The following is a 26,770-nucleotide window of genomic DNA, read 5'->3' as shown; positions in this document are numbered from 1 at the left end:
CACAAAGATAAGTTAAAAAGCCATAATTGTATGTATTTCCTATTTGCACTAGATATTTACATAACTTAGAGCAATGTTAAAAGGCAATCAAAACTTTACATTAGCATCTATAATGCAGTAAAGTATAACCATTTAAATTGGTAATAAAAAATGCTTACTAAGTTATCAATCTTTTATCAATCACTATATACCTCTCTAACAATAACAATAAAAAAAAGTTACTTTTTATTACTTTATGTTATAAATGACTAAAGATTTTTAACTGTACTTTACAGAAAAACTATTTTACCACTCTTTTCAAAAACTAAAAATTTATCATCTACTTAAACTTAGTTATGATTAAATAAAAAATATAAATAAAATAAATGTTTTCATGTGATTTTTATGATTTCATTGAAACAAATAAAAAAAATAATAATAATTTTGAAAATAAAAATTTACTCTAAAATTCTAAATTAGACTCTATAAGGAGTAAAGTCTTGACAAATAGTAAATGTCTTATCTCTGTTCTTTGAAAAAAAAGTTCTATTTTTGATTTACTTAATAATAAACTGAATATAAATGCCAGATATAAAGTCAGTGGATTTTGTTCAATCTATTTGATCAAAAAGAAATATGATTAAATATACTAAAAATAATTAACTAAAATAGTCATCATAGTTAAAATTATTATTAATCATAATAATTTAGGATTTTTTTGGATTATTTTTTATTTTTTATTTGTCATCAATATTGTTATCATTATTATACATGGTGTATATATGGTACTTTTTTGTTACCTTATAGGGAAAACTAGGTAGACGTCAGACATTTTTTCTTTTATTTGTGTTTTTAAGTATATGTATATAAGGTTTTTTTACCTTGGGCAGTTTTCTGTAGAGCTGTATGTATTTTTTTCATTAAATAATTTAAGATAACTTGAATTTCTCCTAATGTGTTTCAGGTTTTCTTTCAGGTTTTAATGAGGATACTTTTACTCCTGAATGTGCAGATCAGTTTTTACAAAAATTAAAAGATTTATTTCAATCAATTGTTTCAGAAGGAAAAAAATCTAGGGTTATTTTTAATTTGATCATTTTAATTTTTTTCTCTCTAAATTTGATATGATGTCTTAGAGAATGACATTAAAATTTTATTTGTAAATGTCATTTTTTTATATTACTATTAACTTGATTTCAGAGCAATTATGAAAGCCAGTTGAATACATTGGAAGAAGAAATAAAAAATTGTGAAAAGGAAATTAATGGTATTGAGGGGGCAGTAAACGAAAAGCAAAGTATAATTGTAAGTTTGTTTAACATCTATAAAAATATATTATTGTTATTATTGTTAATAATATTCTATAGTATATGTTATATAATATAGTATAGAAAATGTTATATATTATATTATATAATATTATACAAACTATACATTATATTACATAATATATTCTATAATTTTTTTATTTTGTTTAGAACAATAACTTAGTGAAAATAAAAAGAATCGAAAATGATCTTGGTTCACTATCTTCTACTGCAACTCGACTTCAATCTCTTGACTCTCAGTCTAAAACTGTAAAGGCAGAATTAGATGAGTATAAACAGAGTGTTGATTCAAGCACTATAAATAAAGACATAGAGAGACTTAAAATTAAAAAAAAGGAGGCAGATGCTAAACTTGCAAAGTTAAAGCAAGAGCAATTAATGATCTACCAGCAATCAAAAGCACAGAATAATGTTGAGTCTTTTCTTAAAGATCAAGTATCAAAGCGTGACAACATTGAAACATTGTAATTTTTTGTTGTTGTTGTTGATATTCACCTCCCCAAGGCCAAGAAGGGCCTTGGGGAGTGAATAACTTTATTTATTTTATTTTACAACCCTTTCTCAGCTCTATAACTCGAAATCATGAATTTTGACCAAAAAGGCCACAGAGATACTTGTTACTTTGTTTTGTTAAATGTGTTTCTTTTTTTTTTTTTTAGTATTTTTTTTTTTAGTTAAATTTTTTGCTTTTTATTTAGGTTAAACACTCATCTTCCTAAATTAGAATCATTATTTGGATTCAAAAAAGTTCCTCCTAAAGAAGATCTAAAGAAAGAGTTATACACTTACATTAAAAGAAAAGAATCAGAAGTGAAAAATGAAAGACAGAAGCATTTTCAAGTTGCTCAAAGACTTGCAGGATTTGAAAGTAATCAAAAGGCAATTATGTAAGCTTTTTATGTTTTACTTCCAGTTACTTTAATATGCTGATGCTGTTCTTTAAAAGTCATACAGCCTATTGTGACCTCATTCATTTTTACTTCAAATAAAAACATAGTCGCATTTGTTTTATTATTATTTGCTACAATTGTCCTCAACTTTTTAGAAGTTTTTAATCTATTAATCAAAATTTTAAAGTTTAAAAAATTTTATAATAATAAGACTATTGGTATGAATATTATACCAATAAAATATTATTATTTTATTGGTATAATTTATCTATTCTGTAGTGTTTATTACAAGCTAGTTTTGTTAATAAAAAAAAGTTTTCTGTTTAGAAATCAATTAAAAGAAAAAGAGCTAGAGTTTGAAAAAAAAGAAAAAGAAGTATATAATGTATGTAAAGATAATAGCTATTCAACCTACAAAGATTCCATTCAGCAAAAAATTGAAAAGATTTCTAAGTAAGTAATATATTTTTTATAATTTCATTTTATACATAGTTTAAATGGTACAGATAGTTTGTACAATTGAGCAATCTGTCAGAATTAAATAATATATCCCATTAAAATTATTTCTACATTCGAATTTGGTTTTGGCTGGTTGAGGCAGGTTATCTGCTTTTGGGCAGATTTAACTTTTTTTTTGTTAAAAAGAAGCACTTATTAATAAACAAAAAAAGTTTTGTAGAGTTTAATTATAATCAAAATACATGTTAAAAAAATGCATATAACAGTTTAAATGATGAAAATTAATATAAGGTTTAAATTAAAGCAATTGTGTATTTATTTAACATATTGCATTTTAATTGGTTATTATTTACTTTAAATTGTTTTATAAAAAGTCAGTAAGCAGTTTATATAATCCCAAAAAACTTTGTTTAAGACTAAAATTGTTTCTAGAATCCTCAGCTTCCTGTGAAAAATTGGTCTTAATAGCAGCTGCCGCAGGATACTTAGTGCAAGCAAAATAATGATTAGCAAGCAGCTAAGAGGCTCTTTTGAACAAAATAATATTAAGGTTGCTTAAATTTTCATCTAATCAGTTTTGCTTAAATTTTATCTAATCAGGTTTTGTTTCTTCAGAACCAAGAAAGAAGCCACTGCTGAATAACTGTTTGAATTTAAATAACATTGTATTGCACACATTGTATTGGATTATATCATATTTTATTATATGGAACCTGAATTCTTAAAAAATGAAGTTTTTAATTCAAATTTGTGGCAACATTTTGTACCCAAAATAAACCCTCTGTTGTTTGACCGTGTCGATGACAGCCTTTAAAAATCCTTTATAGCCTAGAAATATAAGGATAATCAACATGCAGAAAACCTCACAACATAAACTAACTTGCAAAATCTCTTTTTAGTTTTGCATTGATTTTTACTTTGATTTTTGTGTAATTAATTCAAATCATTTTGTGGGCACAATATGCATTTTTTGGAAATATTATTACATGCAGGTGCTGTTTAAAGGTTCAATATAAAATAATTAATACTTTTATTTTTCAACTCCTATATGTATTTTGACAGCATGGTGTCTTTTGAATACTTTATAATAATAAAGTTTATTTTAAATAAACTTTATTATTATAAAAATATTTATTTTGAAGAAACTTTAGGGATGATTTGGTTATGCTGATAAGCAAAAATAATAATTTTCAAACCATTTTCAAACCATCTCTTTTTTCCTTTAGAAAATCGTAGAATGCTCTTCTCTTGCGAACAACTAAATCAGTAACTTTTTATTTTTTTAGTTATTTTCACACTTATGTCAAATTCTTTTGCAAAATGAACATCATCTGATTTAGAAGAGCCTTATTTTGGATGTTTGTTTTTTTTTGTGGTGAAGATTGAACTCAGAACTTCTTGCTAACAAAGTGAGCACTTTACTGCTATACCACTACGACATCTTTAAGAGTGATATTGTTATTAAGTTTGTTACTGCCTTCTAAATTGAGATCTTTTTTTAATTTCTGAAACACTTTTCATATTTAGAAAAAGATTTTGAATGAGCTTTAAAAAACTTAGTTAATCACTTTTTATTGAATATTTTTTTTCACATACTTTTTTCAATCTTTGTTACAACCTATAATTTTGAAATTTTTGGAATTTTTATTGAATGGAAGTTGGAGTTTAAGCTCAGTGACATCCAGCCTTCAGTGACATTCAGCCCTTAGTGACATTCAGCCCTCAATGACATTTAACCTTTAGTGACATCCAGTCATCAGAATTCAAAAAATAAGTTCCTTAAACCTTAAAGTTCTTTTTGGTTGGTATCAGGCCAAATTTTTAATACAAAGGTTTCACAATAACAACATAGAAAAGAGGTCAGTAAAAAATCATCGACCTCAGACACTTCTAGATCGGCATTGCTAAATGCCGATCTTAATGATAATGCATTTTTACTGTTTAATCCATCCAAGGAAACACAAATGTTAAATACAAGTTTTTTTAAAGTTTCTTATTTTTAGCTCACTTGTTGAAATGGGAGCTTTTGAGAAGATCTATCAAAAATATATTTCAAAACTTCAACAGGAAAGTAGTCAAGAAAAGGGTTGTCCTCTCTGTCACAGAGAGTTCAAGAATACAAAAGAAGTTAAAAATCTTATTGAAGAGGTATTTTTTTATTTAAAAGTTGTTTTTTTTAGTATTAAAAATTTTATGCTAATATTTAATATGTTTTGAATTTAGCTTTCATGTAAACTGGAATCTGTTCCCAAAAAACGATTGCAAAATGAAAAACTTATAGAGGAAGAAAAAAATCTTCATAAGAAGTTAGAAAATCTTATCCCTATAAAAGCTTCTGTAAGACTATTGTTTTAATTTAATTTGCTGATATGAAGTTAATTTACTGAGTTTTTTTGCTAGTGTGAAACATTAATATTGTTGATGTGAGATTCTTAACCAACATATAATGAGTCCAAGATCTAATAGATTTGTTTTTTTTAATGAGCAGCATTCATATAATAAACCATAAGTTCAAGAAAAATGCAAGAAAACTTTTGAAAATCCTCTTTTTCTATTAAAACAAAGTTTATGTTTATCAAAACAAAGTTGAAGTAGTGTAACTAGTGTCAAAAGATCCTTTCAAAAATATCATGTGTTATTAAGTCTTGAAAATATCATATGTTATTAAGTCTTGAAAATATCATATGTTATTAAGTCTTGAAAATGAAAACTTTATTTAAAGAATTTTAAGAATGAAGGTTTTGATTTTTTATGACTTTTATTGAACATTTTTATTATTCAAATATTGAAAAAAAAAATGTAATTTTGTTAAAAAGATTTTTTTTCTTTTTTTAGTTAGATAACTTAATTATTGAAATTCCAAAGTTAAAGTCAAGTTTAGCCAGCTTAAATAAAGAAATTGAAAATGAAAAAAATAAATTGGTTGAGGTAAGAGTTATCTCTTTATTTCTTCATTTATTTCTCTATTTATACTATTTTTATTATTTACATTCATTGCGTAATTATGTTATTATATCATGATTTTTTTTATCTCTTATTTAAACAGTTGACTGAGATATATTTTGTAATATTATGTTTTTTTAACTATTTATTGAATTAGTTACTAAAAATAACATAAGTTATAGAATAAAAAGTTGTATTTTGTTGCGTATAGCTTGATGAAAAATTTAAAATAGCTGAGGATGATGAGAAGAAGGCACGTTCAATGGAAATTGATATATGCAAAATAAATGACTATATATCAGATTTAAAAGGTTTAAGTTTTTTACAACTTTTTTATTTTGTTTTTTAATTTCTCAGGACAATTACCAATTTTGAATTTTAAAATAGAATTGGATACTAAGATTGAACGAGAAAGAATCAATCTTGTTGGTATAATGCCGGGTCGCACTTTACAGTCAATTGCAGATGCTGTTAATGATGCTGAGAGTGAAGTTGGTAATTTTTCTAAAAGCATAAATGTTCAAGAACAAATTCTTTTAGACTATCAAAAAAAAACTAACTTACTGGAAACAAAGTTTAATAATCTTCATGCTGAAAAGGTTTGTTTTTTTCTTTATGGAAAATATAAAATGGATTTCTTTTATATATTCTTACTAGATTTGGAAATAAAATGTTGACCACTGAAATTGACCAATAAATTGTTGACCTCTGAAAATAGTCATAGGGCTACTTTCAGTGATAGATATCTATCGAAGATACTTTCTTCCTAAACCCAAACCCTCAGTTGAAGAAACTCTTGCTTTTAGTTTAATGATAAAATCAACTAATATCGATAACAACTCCATGTTATATACAATTTTTAAGTATTTATATGAGAAATGTTAATATGTTGTAATTAACTGCATAAAGTACTACTGGTAAAAAAATTGAAATAAAAAATAGTATTTAGAGGTCAGATCATAAAGGGCTTTTATTTCAGTTGTAATGCAGTGATATCTACAAATTCCTGAAATTATTAATCATTCAGCAAATGTGCTTTTCATAACTTGTATAAATTATTTTTATTAGTTGTTAGTTCTTGTTTTCAAGTTTTTTCCACTCCAAATTTTTCTATTTTTGAAAAAAAAATTGGAGTGGAAAAAACTTGACCCAAGTTAACGTCATTGATTTTAGTATTAATTCAAGTAAACATCATTAATTCAAGTAAATGTCGTTAATTTTAGCATGGTCTATTCAAGTTTATTGGATATAGTCTACTCATTATTTGAAACTCAAGTTTATTGGATATAGTCTACACATAAGAATTCCAATCTGATTGAAAGTTATATAACTGTTCTTGAAAAGTGTTTGGTGAGTTCAAACATGTTAAGAAAAAATGAGATGCATTGAGAACTTGGAAGGAAGACTGACATTTCTACAAATTCAGCTTAAATAACTCATTGTCATATGCCAAAGTTAAAAAAAAAATAAAAAATAGAAATGAGATAAATAAAAGTACATTACTACTTTAATCAACTTTAGAAGCATATACAAATAAATAAACTTTAAAAATAAGTATTTCTTGTTACTGGTGGTCTAAAAAGTAAAAAGTTAATATTAAAATTGGCTTTGTCTGACCAGGTTAAAACTTTTTTTCATAAGAAATTTTACCCAGGAATATAAAATCAGCAATCAGGGTTGCTTCAAGTAATATACTTTTAAGATAGCTAAATAACTTTGTTTGCTCTTTGACCATGTAACTATTAATCTGTTTGTCTTTGAATTTAGCCACATGATTGGTTGGAATTCGTTATTATATTTAGTAAATTATTGTTGTATGCATACTTTTTATTTTTGTAATCAATTTTTTTATTTTTTTATTTTTTTTATGTATTTTTTTTGTTTTTGTTTGGTTACATATTTTTTGTATATTTTTGTTCATATTAGTGTTAATAAAACAATTTATTGTTTATTATTATTGTTAGTACTGTTTAGGTGCATTGTCTGTCTTATTCATTTTTAAATATTGCTCTATTAATCTTTAATTTTGTCTTAACAACTGTCAAAATATGCTTTGCTGAATAACAATTCTCCTTTATTTTAATGTACTTCATTTCTTCCGTAAGGCGTTCACTGCTTGTGTGTGACCATTCGGCAAATTTTATATGCCAAAGTTTTTAAATAAAAAAATATGCTTGCTTGAGATTTTACAGCAAAAAAAAAAGAGGATCATTATTCATCATACTGAACACCTGAATTAACAGAGAGTAAATCTTTGTTTGATTTGTTAAAAAAGAATAATGAATAGCATGTTGTTTTATTTTTTTTTTAAATAATCAAAACATTCAGAATGTTTTTTTTAAAAAAAAAAAACGTTCCGAATGTTTTAATTATTAATTTTTTTTTTACTGTTTACATCAACTGACTAATAAGTAAAATATATGAGGAGTGGTTCTACATCAATTGAGGGTTTGGGTTTGGGCAGGTAGTATATCAATTAAAAAAATAATTATAAAATTTTTTAACTTTTTCTGGTCTTCTAAATTATTATTTTTTTTAATTAAAAAAATGAACATTTCATTTTATAGTAAAAAATGAAAGACAACTAAGTAAGAATGTGTGTGTGTATCTGTGTATATATATATATATATATATATATATATATATATATATATATATATATATATATATATATATATATATATATATATATATACACATATACACACACAGACAATGTTTTTATTATTAAAATTTTATTACTAAAACAATTTTGATATAAAATTTGTATATATGTGTGTGTGTATTTATTTATGTACATGATGTTAGCAGTTTTAAGTTTATATTTTATTTAATAGCTTTTTTTACAAAGTAAACTTCAAGAACGATTAACTCTTGAAAGTCAATTAAAAGATCTAAAGTTAACAAATGAAACATATAACCTTGAAATAAAAGATTCTTCTATCAAGCTTCAACCTTTGCGTTCTAAACTATCAGTAAAATCTGCTTCTAAATCTAAAGTAACAAAAGAAAAAGAAGAAAATGAAGAAACAATCAGAATAAAACTTTTTGATATTAAAGATAACGGTAATAAGATTAAAGAATGGACAGAGAAAATCAACAGGTATGTTTTTTGTTCCATTGTAAATTATTTATTTCCTTATTATTTCTTATTTCTTTTTACTATTTTTATTGTTATTTTTATTGTTTCTTTCTTTCATTAATTTAATGCCTAAAAGAAAATGCTTTAATTTTTTTTTTATTATGATATTGTAATAAATATTTATATATTTAAATTATATATTTTAAACGTTTTGTAACTAATAGTTTTATAATAATATTTATAACTAATTTAAGTGCTAATATATAACTTTTTTTAATACTATATATATATATATATATATATAAACTTTTTCTGGTCTGGTTTATTAGCGCTCTCTTCAAAACTACAGTTTATAGAAGAAACTTTTCTTCTATAAACTGTAGTTTTGTAGAGAGCGCTAGAGAGTTTTGAAGACTACCATGCAAGATTATATATATATATATATATATATATATATATATATATATATATATATATATATATATATATATATATATATATATATATATATATATATATATGTATATAAATATATATACACACACATATATATACATATATATGCATGTATGTATATATATGTATATATATGTATATACACACACATATATATACATATATATGTATATATATGTATATATATATATATATATGTATACACACATATATATATATATATATGTATACACACATATATATATACATATATATGCATATATGTATATATATGTATATATATGTATATATATGTATATATATGTATATATATATATATATATATATATATATATATATATATATATATATATATATATATATATATATATATATAAATATGTATATAAATATATATACACACACATATATATACATATATATGCATGTATGTATATATATGTATATATATGTATATACACACACATATATATACATATATATGTATATATATGTATATATATATATATATATATGTATACACACATATATATATACATATATATGCATATATGTATATATATGTATATATATGTATATATATGTATATATATGTATATATATATATATATATATATATATATATATATATATATATATATATATATATATATATATAATATATATATATATATATATATATATATGTAAATTATGTTAGTGTATTTTACAAAAAGAGTGCTCAATGTTCTTAAAGAACAGAGCAATAATAAATTTGTAAAAAACACTTATCTAACTTTTTTCTTCTACTTGAAGTTTCACCATTGCTGGATCATCAGAAAGAGTTACTAAATCTCAACAAAAAAAAAAATTCAATTTATAGAAAAAAATATTTTACAGGAAGTTATAAATTATTATAAAAAAATTTTAATTACTATATTTTTTTGGTTAACGGGAAGTTGCAGAAAGTAATTAATAAATAAATTTCTTTGGAATGGGGATAATTTATTTTGGTCATTTGTTTTTATAATTTTTTAAGAGGTATTTATTTTTGTATTAAGATTTTTTATTTAATAAATTTTCCTGATTTAAATGAGTAATTATGTCAAATTTTTCTTGCAAACATAGCATACATTTTTTGGAAATGTTATTATAGACAGGGGCAGATTTTAAAATAGACCATTGTAAATTAAAATTTTTATTTTTTAAATGCCAAATATATGACAGCATAGTATCTTTTAAATCCCAAATATATATTGACAGCATAGTCTCTTTTAAATACTTTTTGTGTTTAAACGATTGTTTGTGGTTGGCATAATGTTTTTTCCATTCCCCTCGGTTAAGCCAATATATTGTTTATCAGGGTTATTTTGTGAGGAAACAATGCACTTGTAAATATCATTTTTCGAAAGGCCTTTTCCATTTAAAGGGCAATCTATTTTTTGTTTACAATTACAAATTTTTACCTATATTTGTTGAAACATTTTTGCTGTACTTGGGGGTTGAACCAAATTATGTTTCTATTTCTATTACGCTTTTTTGCAATTTTCTTTTCAAATTTTAGCTCGAAATTTTGAAAGCCACTTTTTTTAAGGGCATCTTCATAAACGCGTTTAGAGGAATTAAAAATATTTTCATCAGAAGAGTTTTAGTTTAGCCTATAGTTAATTGAAGTTGGAATTTGTTTCAGAATTTGAGGGGGATGGTTCAAATTCACATTAATATACAATAATTCGTCATTAGGCATTTTGTAGAACTTATAGGAACTTTCTGAGAGGTTAAATGCGACATTAAGAAAATTCACTATTTTTAAATTTATGTTTATTTCAAATTGGAAGCCAATGTTTGTAAAAACTTTAATAATATCTTTTCTAATTTATCGAGGCCCTGATTTTTTATGCATAATTATTAAACCGTCGTTGCGATAAAGACCTAATTGATTAATTTGGATTATTTTAGCTAGGGTATTTAAAATATATAAACCTACAAATTCGCAAATTTCTGCTCCGTCGTAACTTCCCATTGTTACATCAAAGCATTTGTGCGTGGTTTTTTTCTTCCACGTTTCCTTATTAAAATAGAGTAAAGTTTTTCTGCAGTGCTTAATTATACGGATAGTGTCCTCATTATTTTCTAAATGGGATTTTCCAAATTCTATTGTTTTATCTGAAATTTCTGCTGTAATTGAGGGGTAAAAATCAATAATATCAAATTGTATAAATGTGCATTCATTTTTATTGTTAATTTTAGAAAACAAATCTATAACATCAGTTGTATTTTTCCACTGATGTAAACCTAATTTTTTCTGAATAGAGTTATTAATTTGCCTACTTTTATTTTACTAACGTGCCCTAGTTCACTTTTTGAAGGTACTAGTAGTCTACAAGGGAGTTTATTTTGAAAATTTGGTTTGTGATCTTTTAGTGAAACAAACGCTTGCGCTGGTGCAACTGATTCAATTCTCGCATCTAAATTAATTTTTTGGCAATGTTTTGAGCTTCTAAATTAATGGCGTTTTCCAAGTTTTTTGGTGCTTCTGTATAATTATTAGAAATATTATCGCGCAGTATTTTTTGGTGAGTTTCTGGGGTAATTTGGAAAATGTTGCTTGCTTTATCATCAAAAACTAAAATATTAGGGTTCAATTTTATATTATTAATGTCTAGTTTTAATTGTTTTTGGAATTCATTATTTATGTTTTGAAATTTTATAGTTTTGATTAAGTGTAATAAATCATTTTCAAAATTTTCCAGGTCAGAAATAAATAGTGGGGCGTTTTTTGTTTTGAACCCATAATTTTCATTTTGTTTTTTTTCAATTAAAGGGTTTTTATTTTTTCAGATTTTAAGAAAAAATGGGCTTTTCAACGAATTCTTTTAATAAAGTGTTCTACTTTGTCTATTAAAGAAATAGTATAACTTTTTTTGTCTGGGATCGTGATATTTTTGAGAGAGTAAGTAAAATTGTATATATATATATATATATATATATATATATATATATATATATATATATATATATATATATATATATATATATATATATATATTTAATAGAATTTATATATATAAAATAAAAATGAAGTACATTAAAACAAAGGAAAATTGTTATTCAGCAAAGCATATTTTGACAGTTGTCAAGACAAAGTTAAAGATTAATAGAGGAATATTTAAAAATGAATAAGACAGACAATGCACCTAAACAGTACTAACAATAATAATAAACAATAAATTTTTTATAAACTTGAGTAAATTTTTTTTAAATTGTTTTTTAAACTTGAGTAAATTTTTTTAAATTAAAATGATAGATTGCTTGCCCAAACCAAACCCTCAGTCGATATAGTGGCACTTCCTTGTAGCAGCAGGCTATAAGATAGTTGATGCAGCAACGCATGTTTTAAAAATATAATATAATAAAACAAAAACAAAAACACTATTAATTAAAAAAAGCTTTCTATTCATTATTATTGCCGTTTTTAAAAAAATGATAAAACTTAATGTACTTCCGCATTAATTTAATTGTTTTAACTTTTCGACCACAATAAAATGTAGCTTAATATAAATATATATATATATGTGTGTGTGTGTGTGTGTGTATATATATATATATATATATATATATATATATATATATATATATATATATATATATATATATATATATATATATATATATATATATATATATATATATATATATATAAGCTTTTTAAAGCCCATCAAAGCATAGTATTTGTAGAAAAAAGAAAAAGAAGCAACATAACAATTTAAGTTTGAGTTTGGCTGTAAGAACAGGTTCAACTATATTTACATTGTGTTTTTGCATCTTGTCTAAAAGAAAAAGGGCATCATTAGAAGATCCGCCACAAATATGGCAACAGTATTTCATACAAGGATGGATTTGAGATTTATAGAAATAAAGAATAGCATTTGGAGTAAGAAAGTGTCTAGCACGATAAGGAGATGCAACCTTAGCAGATGCTAATTTTGCAATGAATTTGATATACCGTTTCCAAGAAAGATCAGAAGTAAGAGTTAAAAAAGGATATAACAGAAGTTATATCCTTTTCAAGCTCAAATGCCCTCTCCAACAATCAGAGAGTGTTAGTTTCTTATCACAACAAGAATAAATGATAGTATCATCAGCAAACAATGCCACCTTGGATGTGAGAATATATCTGGAAAATCGTTAATGTAAATTTAAAAGAGTATAGGGCCAAGAATTAACCTTGAGGAACCCCTAAAGTTACAGGAAATGAAGAAGAGTGACAACTTCTCGACAAATGGGCAAGTTCTTACGATAGTAAATGTCCAGGCCAAGCATGTGACTATTGGAGTCTTTACAAATTAATGGAAGATAACCATCAACACTAAGATCACAAGGTGAGACAGCCGAACTCAAATTAGTCTCACAAAGGGCAATTAGGTCTGGTGAACTTTGCAGGAGATAAGAATCAACAGAAGAAAAGTTAGTTTGAAGACCACGAATATTATTCAATGAGGTTTAGAGAACTTGGTGATGACGATGGTTTTTTGTGTTTATGTTACTTTATGTTAGTTTATGGTACTTTAGTCAACGTCAAATCTGTTAACAAAAATTTAAAAGTGTTTTTCCAGGGTTTATCTTTTCTACTTTAAGAACTTTACATTTAAGTATTTTTAGTTGTTTGGTGATGTTTTTTTATCAAATGTTGTATTTCAATGAGTCTCTATTTTTAACTCTTTTTCTAAATTTTGTACAAACCATGATTTTGCTTCATTTAAACAAAAATGTGCATGTACATGCACACACTTTTTGGTGTGCAATATTTTCTATGTTTAAATTATTTTGTTTCTCATTTAGTTACATTAAAGAAGGCAAAGAAAATGCAGTTATGGTAAATCAAACGCGATCCAAAAGTGTTGTGTTAGAATTAAAAAAGACTGAAGAAAATCGTATGAAAAGAGCAGAAGATATTGCAAAAATTACCGATGAGATTTCTAAGCAAGAGATTAGAGCAAGAGAAATTGATGATAATATCAAGTGGATAAAAAATATGGTGTGTATATATATATATATATATATATATATACATATATATACATATATATATATATATATATATATATATATATATATATATATATATATATATATATATATATATATATATATGTATATATATATATATATGTTCATAAATGTAAATATGTGTGTACTGTTTTAAATAGGTTTTACCTAAAAGATTAATATTAAGTCTTTGAATTTTTGATTTGATTTATATTTTTTATTTAAAAAATGTTTTAGAATGAAATAGATTTGATTGAAAAACAAATTTTGAAACTAAAAGCAGACTTGTCCAAATATGGAGATTATAAAAGATTTATTCAAGAAAAAGAAGATTTGCAAACACAATTAGATAAATGCAGATCAAAAAAAGCTGAAATAGAAGCTTCTAAAAAAGGATTTGAATCTGAAATAGGAAGATGCGAGCGAGATTTAGGTATAAAATTTGAATAAATGTTTATGTTCTTAACAAAGTATAAAAACTTTTATAGTGTTTTAAAATAGTTTAAGTTCCTAATATAAATTTGTAATGTATATGCGCATTTTTATTGAAAACTCAAATATTGAAATATAAATTTTTTTTTTTTTTTTTTGCATTATCATAAAATGTATGCAATAAAAATAGAAAAAGTGTATGCAATGAAAATAGAAAAAAGAACCACTTCAGAGTAAAATTTAGTTTTTTTAGAAAATAATATTTTAACATTTAAAAAAATTTAATACTAATTAATAAGATTTAAATTGCTGAAACACTGTATTATTTAAAATTGGAAAAATTGATTTCAAAAGTTTTTTTTTTGCTTTTAACATTTTTAGTTACTTATAATCTTACTTGTTGCAAAAAATCTGACTTAAAAAACAATAGAAACACACATAACTATAATTACAAGCAATAGGAACATATAAAACTATAATTTCAAATAACAGAAACATATAGAACTATACTTTCAAACAACAGAAACATATAGAACTATAATTTTAAACAACAAAAATATATAGAACTGTAATTTTAAACAACAGAAACATATAGGAAGCGTTTAATGCTATTTTATGGGCAAGTCCTTCTAAAAATATGAGTGTGGGCTCAATAAGATACTTTTAAAAAAGCCATTTTCTAATTAAAATAAAATACTTGTCCCTTTAAATCCCTTAACAAATAAGGGATTTAAAGGGGTAGAGAATGGAATCAGGAGTAAGAATGCAAAGCACGTTAAAGAGAGTCAACTTTAATTGATCCTGTATAAGGAATCTACTTCAATGAATAGTAATGACCTACATTGAGTAGTTTGATAGTTCAAGAAGATGTAAAGTATGCAATTGATTATATATAATGTTTCCAATGAGAGATCGGTAAAAAAATGATAATCTAGATAAACATAAAGTAGATGTAAAGAATTGGACTTATTAAAGTGTTGCCATTCATGGATATAAAAATATGCATTGTTATTAAACTTTTTTTTATATTTTAATGTTTGGGTTTTCCTTTTTTTAATATGTTAGGTATAATAAAATTACAATAAAATAAAAAAAAAAGAATTTCAAGTTAATAAGGCTGCAGGTTGTTAAAAATGAGTCAGCTTTGTAAAACCTAAAAACTAAAAATAATATTTTTGGGATTAAGTGAAAAGTATACAAATAAATTTTTTTGGTGAAAACAAAAGTTTGTTTTATTAGTAATAATAGTTACTTAAGAAAACCGGGTCAAAGTTTGTTTACATTTTTTATTTTATCAAAAGTGACATCTGAGAACTGTAAAGCTTTGTAAACTGAAATGCAGCAAAAAGGTTTTATTGTCAAATTTAGAAAGAGAAACCAAGGCTAGTGCGTAAATTAAGTTCTTTAAAAAAACCTTTGCAATAAACACACCATTCGTTAAACAAACCAGATATTTTTATTTAAAAAAAAAAAAAAACATAATCGTAAGCCTAATATTTGGCTTAAAAACTGAAATAAGATGGTTAGAAATAAATTGGTTGAAGATAGTAAGAAATTGGTTGAAGATGGTTAGAAATTGTTGACAATGGTTTAGAAAACTGAAATTAGATGGCTTAAAAAGGAAAATGATATAGTGAAATTTAAGCTAAAAAATATAGTGTTTATATCTCAATAAATAATTTGTTTTGTTAAGTTTAATTTTTGTTTTAAAATTAATTTTTTTTTGTATTTAGAAGTTTTTTAGTAGTTTTTTGATAAAAAAAAAATTAATACACTTTAAAAAATATAGAAAAATTGGTATACTTTAGAAATATAGTTTTATGTGTCTGTTGTTTTTAGGGTTAAGTATCTCAATATTAGGCAATAAAATCTGCTGTTTTTTAAATATTTAAGCATGTTCCCTTAATATTTTAGCATTCCAAGTGCATTTTTTGAATTCTGCATTAAAAATGTACTCTGAATGGGCATTTTCATATTTTTGTCATATATTATTTCTCATTTTATTAAGAAAAATGCTTTTAGGTCATAAGACTGTCATTTTGGAAAACCAGATCAAAATTAAAGTTGCAATGATTCGAAAAAAATCAAATATATTTAGTTAAAATTTTGCATGCAACATTTTTTTATAAACATGAATCATGTGTCAAAATTTGAAACAAAAAAAAGACACATGGTTTAATGCAATAAGTGATTTGATGTTGAATTACTTCTCTGACATTACAGCTAATGTAGGGTTAGTGCAAGCTAAGCATTAAAAAGATACTATTGCTTTTTATATCCTTTCATTGTTTCATGTTTTTTATACCATTTTATTGCAGCATTTTTTATTCATAAGATTTTTAAAATAAAAATTTTCATTTATTAATTATTTATTAGCCAGTGCTATGTATGCAAATGCAGAATCGAAGTACTGTGAAAAACTTATTGAAATAAAGACAACCGAATTTGCTAGTTCTGATCTTGCAAAATATTACAAAGCATTAGATAGTGCTATAATGCGTTACCACAGTTTAAAGTTGGATGAAATAAATAAAATAGTTAAAGAGTACTGGGTAAAAACTTACAAAGGAAATGACATCGATACAATAGAAATCATAGCAGAAGATGAAGAAGGAAATGGAGCCTCAAAAGCAAGACGATCATATAATTATAGGGTATAAATAAATTTTTAATTTTTTGTCTACAAGCAGAATATGAGTTTGTATTTTATTGTATATATTTGTTTGTTCTCCATTGCATATTAGAATGAAAGTATGTAAAGCATTTAAATATATAAACATGGTATCCCAAAAAAATATATATACACTTTAATACCTTATTTTTGCTAATCATAAATAATTCATATCTAAGGATGTAATTTCCTGATATATTTTGTGGTCTTATTCAAAAAGTGTGCGCTTTAATTTTTCAGAAAAAAATAGAATGATGAAAGAAAAGATTTCTGCCCCCATGCCAAACCCTTAGTCAATGTAGCAGCACTCCTTTATGGCAGCAGGCTATAAGATAGTCTATGTATGTACTGAATCTTCCCCCCCCCCCTCCTCCTCATTGGCATTATATTTAATGCCAATGAGAGGGGGGGGGGGGAGATTAAGTACATTTTAATATTTTTAGTATGACCTCATCAAATATATATATCAGGCTTGGTTGGGAGATGGGTGCCATCGCACTCTATATCTGACCATGCATATAATATTTAGTTGCGACAACTTCGCCACGGCTTTTTAGATGCTTTGAGAACATTTCAAAAAGTGCAATAAAAATCTTAACTTGGCGGGAGGCAACTTCTAAAAAAATTAACTAAAAAAAGAAATGAAATTCTTAATGAAGAAAAAACTTAACTAAATCAAAATAAATTATGTTTAGAATAAATTATTTCTAAAATTTTCTCTTTTATAACTTTAAAAAAAAAATTAAGCAACACTTTTATAAAAAGTAACAACTTACTTTTAATGAGCCTTTAGTATAGAAGCCAACATTCTTTAATATATCAAAGCGTATAACATAATTATTTAAGTTTTTTTTTTCAACAAGATTCTAATTAAACTAACAGTAGTTGAATTATATAATAAATAAAAAAGTAAATATATTTTTATAACCATTTCATGCTTTTTGTAGTTTGCAATATATAATATAAGTTTAAAATATTCAAAACAATTCTTCTTAAGTAAGATAAACAAAAGAAATTATAAAATCTTTGCGTTACTATAAAAATATTATAATGACCTTTTCTTTTAGACCTTTCCTATGTCTTTATAATATTTAAAAAAATTCCGTAATGCGCCAGACCCCTGAAACAGCAGTCTATAATGACAGGTTTTCAAACTGCACACTATGTATACATTTAATATTTATACTTTATATTTTACTTTAGTCCATCGCTTTATTATACTATAGTTTATAAAAAACATATTACATTCTAAGTAAATTATGATTTAATTTTGTCTATTGCAAACTAGAAGCTTGTTTTTATTGCACCAAGTTATTATAAAGCAAACTTTAATGTTTAAATTAAAAAGGTAAAATATATTTATGAAGAGGAAGCAGAACTGCTTCTCAATACCGCTGATGTATTTAGTGAGTAGGCTTTTAATATATTTGTATGTTTTCGCTCTGTATGGACTTCTGGCACGGTGCTAGTCACTTTGTATAAATGTATGTTTGTGTTTTGTTCAAATCTCTGGTGCAGTGTTCATCCACTCATAATACACATTGTATATATGTATGTTTATGTTCAGTCGCCTGTAAGTTTCTGTAAGTTTACTTTTATTAGATTATTAATTTTATTAACTTTGTTGATTAATATTTTTAAAATTTTATTGAAAACACAGTGTTGTTGAAAGTCTTTTTTAAAATCGATCGTACAAACATTTTTAAAAGACTTACATTTAAAGAATAAAATACTAATCTATATTATTATTTATATAATTATTTATTATAATTTTTAATAAAATTCACTTAACTTTATAAAGTTGGAAAAATAAAATTAAAAATTTTCTTTTTCAATAAAAGTAAATCATTGCTTAGTTTAAAAACGCATGCTAGTATTGAAACATTTCATTACAAAAGATTATTTACAAATTTAATTGTTTTAGCATGTCAAATAGTTTTGGACATAAATGGAAACATAGAGTGCGATCGCACCCGCTTCCCGACCAAGCCTGATATATATATATATATATATATATATATATATATATATATATACACACACACACAAACACACACACACACACACACACACACACACACACACACACACACACACACAGTTAATTCCCTATAACTCCAACATCAAAGGGACCAAAGAAAGTTGTTCAACTTAACAAATGTTTGACTAAAGCAAATTCCAGTTAAGTCAAACTAGTTCAAGTTAAAGCTAATCTTTATTTCAATGATCTTTATTCAATGCTAAAGTTACATTAAATTTACACCATTATTCTAATGTTTCAATGAAAGAAGATACAGATTTTATTCACACAGTGCAGTCAAAAGATATCCTTGTAATAAAATTGGGTCTATAAGGTTAGGGGCGGATCTAGCATTTTAAATGGATGATGCGAAATTTTTTTCATCAATAAAAAATGTATATCAATTTTTTCTTATTTATGAACTTTGTAGTAGTACTTTTAATTGAATAATTTAAGATCTAGTCGAAGAATGTGGCTAAAAATTGGTACTTGACCATTTTTGAGGGTGCTGAATTCAAAAATGTAGATAAAATAGTGAAATTTAAATTTTTTAAAAGTTATTTTTTTATTTTAAAATGGCTAGTCAAGTTTTTTGTTTTGTTACCATGGGTTGTGCTTTCATTAATTCCCGGAGTTGCTAAGTCATTTGGATTTTTTTTTAAATAAATTAGGTGATCCTAGCCTATCTTTATAAAAAAAGATGGTTTTGGTTTCTTAAGGCATAATAAAGATACGTCATTTTGAAATTTAAACAAAAAATTTTGTGAATAATTTAAGTCCTAGTAGAGAAATATGACTGAAAATTGGTCCCTGACTATTTTTAAAGGTGTTGAATACAAAGATAATGAGAAATTAACCTGATTTCTAATATTTTAGAATAATTTTTGAATTTAAAAATGGTATAACATTACTTAACCATAAAACAGGGTAACATTTTTACAAATTACCTGACTCTCATGGGTTCAATTGTGGTGTGTAAAAACAGTTTATTAAGGTTGATTTTGATATATAAATAAAGTTTTGTGAAGTGAATTATTTTGAAAAATATAGTTTTGCAATCTCAGTTATGTCGTCTAAATATAGTTTTGAAACAACAGTTAACAATAACAAATTTCAATAAAAAAAAATTATTTTAATTTTAGATTAAATAATTATTAAATCTTGTTTGGTAATTGAGTTTTTTAGTCATGGCAAACAGCCAACAGTGCTTCATTGGAATCAACCTAGAAAGTGAATGTCATCTCAAAACATATACATCGTTGCTGGGAATTGAACCTTTTGAAAATAGTCCTGAATATGAAAGAGAAATATTAATGTGGAGGACTGGGCTCTCAATAATAAATGTCATACCAACAACTTGTCTCCATCATAAACATGTTTATTTGAAGCGTTATACAACTAAATTAACACTGTGCTTTAATCCATTTAATACTCATAACAAAGTTATAAAAGGTTAATAATAGTAATCATAACTTTTAGTTTTGTGAAAATGTTGTGAGTTACAAAAATGAAATTAATGGCAGCCAAATTCTATTTTAGCTATATTTAACCTTTTAGCTAAATTCTGAAAGTGCACTATTAAATGCCATACAACTTTAAACTTTTTAAGGTTTTATTAAACTTTTTATACATATTAGAAGAGTTCTTCCCTTTTTTTTAGTTCTTCCCTTTTTTTTAGGTAGTCTTCGTGAAATCAACTTGGGTACAGAAAAGTACCTATGCAGTAAAGGCAAATTCGTAGTTCCAGGTGAAAAACTTTGTACACAATGCAGACATAAATTAGCATCAAGTGAAGAATCAGAAGAGAACGAGTTAGAGATAAAAATAACTGAAGATAATATGGAAAAAGAAATTATACTGGAATCAACAAGATTATTGCTCAACATGCGAACTTGAAGTGTCTCCTCTAAAAGTTTATGCGAACTTGAAGTGTCTCCTCTAAAAGTTCATTTACCCAAAACCTCTAACAAGCCTTCACTTGGAAAGAGAAAGATAAAGCAAGTTAAGAAGCTGTTATTAAGAAGCTTGCAACTGCTCTGGATGTAACCGGCTCCAATCTTGTTGCACCAAAATATGAAGTTCTAAAGGAAATTCAAACCAAAGCTGGCGATCTAGATCTATGTGGCATATAAGACAAAGTACCCAGGCCATAAAATTGGATTTTCTAAATTTTGCAGTCTTCAGCCTATATGGTGCATCCTTGCTGGCCCAAAAGGTACACATTCTGTTTGTGTGTGTACAATACTCCAAAATGTAAAATTAATGTTGAGTGGTATAGGCCTTGATATATCTTACCATGAAATCATTGAAAAGATTGTCTGAAGCAGAAAATCTAAAGTTTGCATGGTTCATTGATACAATAGTTGTCCTAACATACAAGCTGCCCAAAATTATTTCCAGCAGTATCTAACACAAAATGATGATCCAAAAGAGCAATATGATAGTGATGAAAATGAACAGTCAGTGGATTTCAAACAGTGGACAACAACAGATAAAACTGAACTATTAACAATAAAACTTCCATTAAATGAATTCATAGAGCTCCTGTGTGAAAAACTTGATAATATTACTTCTCATTCATTTATAGTAAAATCACAATCTAGCTATCTAAAGCATCTTAAAGAAACAATTAGTATTGATGAGGCTATTGTACTGGCAGATTTTTCAGAGAATTACACTTTTGTAGTACAAGACAAGATACAGAGTTACCATTGGAGCAAGAGTCAATGTTCCCTTGTGAAATTGGAAAAGTCTTCTTTTTGTGTAATTTCAGATGATTTGAATCATGATGTTGGATTTATCAACGAAGTTATGCATAAAACCATTAATCATATAAAAACTCATCTTTGTCCCACAATTACAAAAATTCATTATTTTTCTGATGGCTGTGTAGGGCAGTATAAAAACTGCAAACATTTTTACAATTTATGTTGCCACGCTCAAGATTTTTCTGTTCGTTGCATCTGGAACATCTTTGCAACAAGCCATGGCAAATCTCCATGCAATGGAATAGGTGGCACTGTTAAAAAGCTTGTTGCAACAGCTAGCTTGCAGAGTCCAACCACAGGTCATATACTGTCTTCTCAAGCAATGTTTGAATACTGTCAAAAGTCAATCAGTGGGATTACGTTTGTGCATGTCACTGCTGAAGAAATGGAGATAGTAAGAAACAAACTTACTGATAGACTTTTAACAGCAACCACTATTCCTGCGACAAGAAGTTTCCATCAATTTATACCATCTTCTTATTCAATTACAAAAATGAAAAGGGTATCCGATGATGATGATTTTGCTCTAACATTTGACTTCCTCAAAAAATAAAAAATGAAATTATTAAAATTGACAATGTTATAATGTCACAATACCTATTTTGCAAATATGACAATTTTTACTGGCTTGGTATGGTTTCTGAAATTAATAAAGGGAATGACGATTTTATGGTAAAGTTTATGCATCCACATTATCTAAGTCGGTCATACTACTGGCCATAGTGGGATGATAATTGCTGGGTGCCAAGAATAAATGTCATTTCTTTTGTTAAAACACCTTCATCATCTTCTGGGCGTAAATACCAAGTCTTAAAAGAAGATGAAATTCTATTTGAACAAGTTTTACCTTTTCAGTGAAAGTTGATTAGTATTTTACATTCACTATTTAAATGATATAAACTTCAATTTTAGTAATATTTGGTTATTCCTTTTCAGTTTTATTTTTGAGCTTTATTCAATAAAGCAGGTTTTTAATATTTTTCAAAAAAGTTAGCATTTTAGTTTCTTATTTTTTAACACAACATTTGAGCATGTAACCTAAAATTTTAGCATGCAACCAATATTTTGAAATAATACCTAATTATTAGAATAATAAAAAAATAAACTATTTTTTCAATGTGTTGTATAGTAAATTATATTTCCATGTATACTTTTGAAAATATTGATCATAAATATGCAAGTTTTGCAAAGCAATATAATTTTTTATTTTCTTTCAGAGACCTAAACTTTTCCAAAGCATCTTATTTCACAATGAGAGTTAAGGCAACTCCAGAAGTAAGTGAAATGCAAATTATGGTTATAAGAAGAAAAAAAGGACTGTTGACATTTTAAAATGCAAAAATTATTCTAAAGTATATAAGGAATTAGGTTAATTTCTCTTCATCTTTGTATTCAACACCTTTAAAAATGGTCAGGTACCAATTTTCAGTCATATTTCTTTAGTAGAACTTGAATTATTCACACAAAAAGTATCGCTATAAAATCTATAATAGAGAATAGAGGCCAAATACAGAAATTTTTTGTCTAAATTTCAAAATGACATATCTTTATTATGCTTTAAGAAACCAAAACTATCTTTTTTATAAAGATAGCCTAGGATCACCTACTTCATTTGGAAAAAAAATCGAATCCATGAGACTTGGGCAACTCTTCGAATTAATGAAAGCTGACCATTTTAAGATAAAAAAATAACTATCAAAAAATTCAAATTTCACTATTTTATCTACATTTTCAGGTCAGGTACCAATTTTTAGCCACATTCTTCTACTAGATCTTAAATTATTCAATTAAAAGTACAACTACAAAATCCATAATGGCAGACTTTGTAAAAAAGGAGAATGTTTTAGGCTGAATTTCAAAACATCATAACTTTTGAACCGTTTGGATTTGGGAGCTCAAATTTTGCATTTTTTCATGTTTTATTAATAGGTACCACTTGTTAAAGTTGAAAGAAAATCCAAGGGGTGACTGAAATGACTGTCCCACTTTTACATGGAATTACCCGTATATATAATTTTTTCCTGGTCTAGAATTAGATATTTTTTGAGACAGTTACTACGAAATTAGATTAGGATAAAAAGATTAGGCGAAAAGTTAAAAAAATAAGAAATTTCTTTTACTTGGCAAAGATTTTTCACTTTTTGAACAGGTGCTACAACTAAACTAAGTTTATGGCACAATGAACAAAAAAAGCATTATGATTAAGAGGTTTTATTCACTCTGCATTTATATTCCTTTATATTCACCTGCCATACTTTATATTCATACATCCTTTATATTCATCCTGCACCATCATACCTTTGGCCTCTACGATTTTGAATATCAAGTCCAAAAAATCTTTTGAAGTGTATCAAGTAAATTTAGAGATAGACTAAGACCAGATGTACTAATCTTGTAATCAATAAATCTTAAGAAAGCCTCGCAAATCTCATTATTTTATACTATACTACTTATTTCAAAATGCTATACTTTATCTAGAAATAATTGATGACTGCCATTTCTCATCGAAAATATGTAAAGTATGAGTTATAGAAGTATAATATTTCACTTAAAATACTCATAAGCAATTTATTTTCTCAAAAATATCTGCATGAAATTAACAAATTTGCAATCTACGTGTGTGACTTCTGTGCATGATCATTCATGAAGTGCATTTAAACGATTGCTGTAACTCAACGATATATAGTTACTTACTGGAAAGCTTCACTAATGTTTAAAATATTATTTTTAAAAAAGTATATACCGCTGAAACTTATATTTTCCGAGGAGTTAAAGTTTATTTATCTAGTAACTAAAATTTGAGTTTTTTTGTTCTATGCGTGATTCCGCTTTAAACTTAATTTATTCTTTGTTAACGTTACTAATATATACCTTTTTTTTTTTACAAAATATTTATATAGGTTAGAATTAAATAAGAGCACATTGGAGACTGCCAGTTTTATTATTACAAAAATAATAGACAAAATATATACCAGTTTCCGTTCATGATTTTTTGGAAATGCCCATATATGTCTATATATATTTGTGTATGTATATATATATGTGTATGTATATATATATATATATATATATATATATATATATATATATATATATATATATATATATATATATATATATATGTATATATATATATGTATATATATATATATATAAACATACATATATATATATATATATATATATATATATATATATATATATATATATATATATATATATACATACATACATACATACATACATACATACATATATATATATATATATACATATATATATATACATTAAATATATATATATATATATATATATATATATATATATATATATATATATATATATATATCATGGCGATACTTACTACAGGCCTTCCCGTCGTGAATCTGTATTTTTGACTGGGGGCAGACAATCTTGTAGAAAGATATTTTAGTTCAGTTTTTTAAAAGTTTGATTTGTGAGTAGTTGATTTTTACAACAAATGGTTAAAAAGTGCTGTGTTCCTGTATGCAGAGGAAATTATGATGCTAAAAATAAAGTGCAAGTTTTTAGTCTTGGATAGTTGTTGGATAAATTCAATTCCAAGAAGTAATTTTCCAAATAAACCATATAATGTTGTCTGTGAAAGACATTTTCCAGAAAATTTTTTAAAAATTATTTAAGACCAGTTGAACCTCAAAGACCAGTTGAACCTCCTTCAATTTTTCCAAACATTCCGCCTAGTGTGGTACCAACTTAACCTTTAAAACCAAGGTTCACAACTGAAGTGTTGTCTTCTATCAGAACTGAAAAGTGTGATGAGTTGTCACAACATTTGAAAAAAGATTTGTTTACATTCATTTTTTTATGTGAAGATATTAAAAATCATAAATTTGTCCTGTAGCAACTTTTGTTATAAGTAATGTTTTAAACATTCAATAAATTTCTTTTATGTTAACTGTATACCTATGTTTACTGTTCATATCTCTAGCAATTTTAAATTTGAAAATTTTCATGCTGGTGTTTATTGTTTTATTTCTTCACTATCAAAAAATCATATTACGTATCTTGATCGCTAATCAAGAATTAAAGAAACAATTTGCTTTCTGAACAACATTGAAATTGATCATTAAAAGTTGATATTACAAAATCTTATAACATCTATGAGTGCATCAAAAGTAGGTAAAAAAGTTTATAATGTAGAACTATAATCAGATCCTATTGCTATTTTTCAATGTCTCGCTTATACAATTAGTTACAAAAAGATTTTAAAGTTTTCAGTTACGAAAAGGTTTTAAACTGCCAAGTGTAAAAACATTGACAAAAATTACATCTATGACAATGAAAGTTTCTTAGTTTAGAGGAATCATAGAAATTGTATACTTATGGTGGATCAAGCTTTTTTTAATTTATTTGAGAGAGTTGAAGGAAAACCATGGTTAACAAAATGTGGAATATTTCTATACCTCTCGGTTGCTGTGTGCAATGGGTATTTTTTTGTTTCGTTATTTTTAAAATTGAGAAAAATAATATGTGCAGAAAGTAATTTTATAATACTTTTATGATGATATCTGATACTTATAACTTTAATATGTTAAAGAAACATTGTTCTATATTATCAAACATATTTCTTTAAAATTGTTTGCTTTTTTCATCAAAGTCTGATAAGGAACATTAAATGTTTTCAAGTTATCTGTATAATATTGAAAAATTATTATGTACAATTTTTTACAAC

At 25.3% G+C, this 26,770-nt stretch overlaps 1 protein-coding gene across 1 annotated transcript in view; it reads left to right on the top strand.

Annotated features, from left to right (window-relative positions):
• Positions 1 to 26,770, top strand: part of LOC100205929 (DNA repair protein RAD50) — a 46,765-nt gene that overhangs the window by 15,513 nt on the left and 4,482 nt on the right. The window contains exons 16-29 of the mRNA XM_065790690.1: positions 956 to 1,056; positions 1,180 to 1,284; positions 1,458 to 1,771; positions 2,006 to 2,194; positions 2,525 to 2,650; positions 4,660 to 4,804; positions 4,880 to 4,993; positions 5,492 to 5,584; positions 5,811 to 5,910; positions 5,987 to 6,198; positions 8,437 to 8,702; positions 13,959 to 14,154; positions 14,403 to 14,598; positions 16,974 to 17,251. Of these exons, the coding sequence (XP_065646762.1) occupies positions 956 to 1,056; positions 1,180 to 1,284; positions 1,458 to 1,771; positions 2,006 to 2,194; positions 2,525 to 2,650; positions 4,660 to 4,804; positions 4,880 to 4,993; positions 5,492 to 5,584; positions 5,811 to 5,910; positions 5,987 to 6,198; positions 8,437 to 8,702; positions 13,959 to 14,154; positions 14,403 to 14,598; positions 16,974 to 17,251 (2,435 nt within the window). The remainder of the gene's footprint in view (positions 1 to 955; positions 1,057 to 1,179; positions 1,285 to 1,457; positions 1,772 to 2,005; positions 2,195 to 2,524; positions 2,651 to 4,659; positions 4,805 to 4,879; positions 4,994 to 5,491; positions 5,585 to 5,810; positions 5,911 to 5,986; positions 6,199 to 8,436; positions 8,703 to 13,958; positions 14,155 to 14,402; positions 14,599 to 16,973; positions 17,252 to 26,770) is intronic.

Source organism: Hydra vulgaris, chromosome 02, assembly GCF_038396675.1.
Source record: "Hydra vulgaris chromosome 02, alternate assembly HydraT2T_AEP".
NCBI lineage: Eukaryota > Metazoa > Cnidaria > Hydrozoa > Anthoathecata > Hydridae > Hydra > Hydra vulgaris.
Note: the sequence above shows the minus strand (reverse complement) of the source record. Positions and strands in the feature narration are given on the sequence as shown.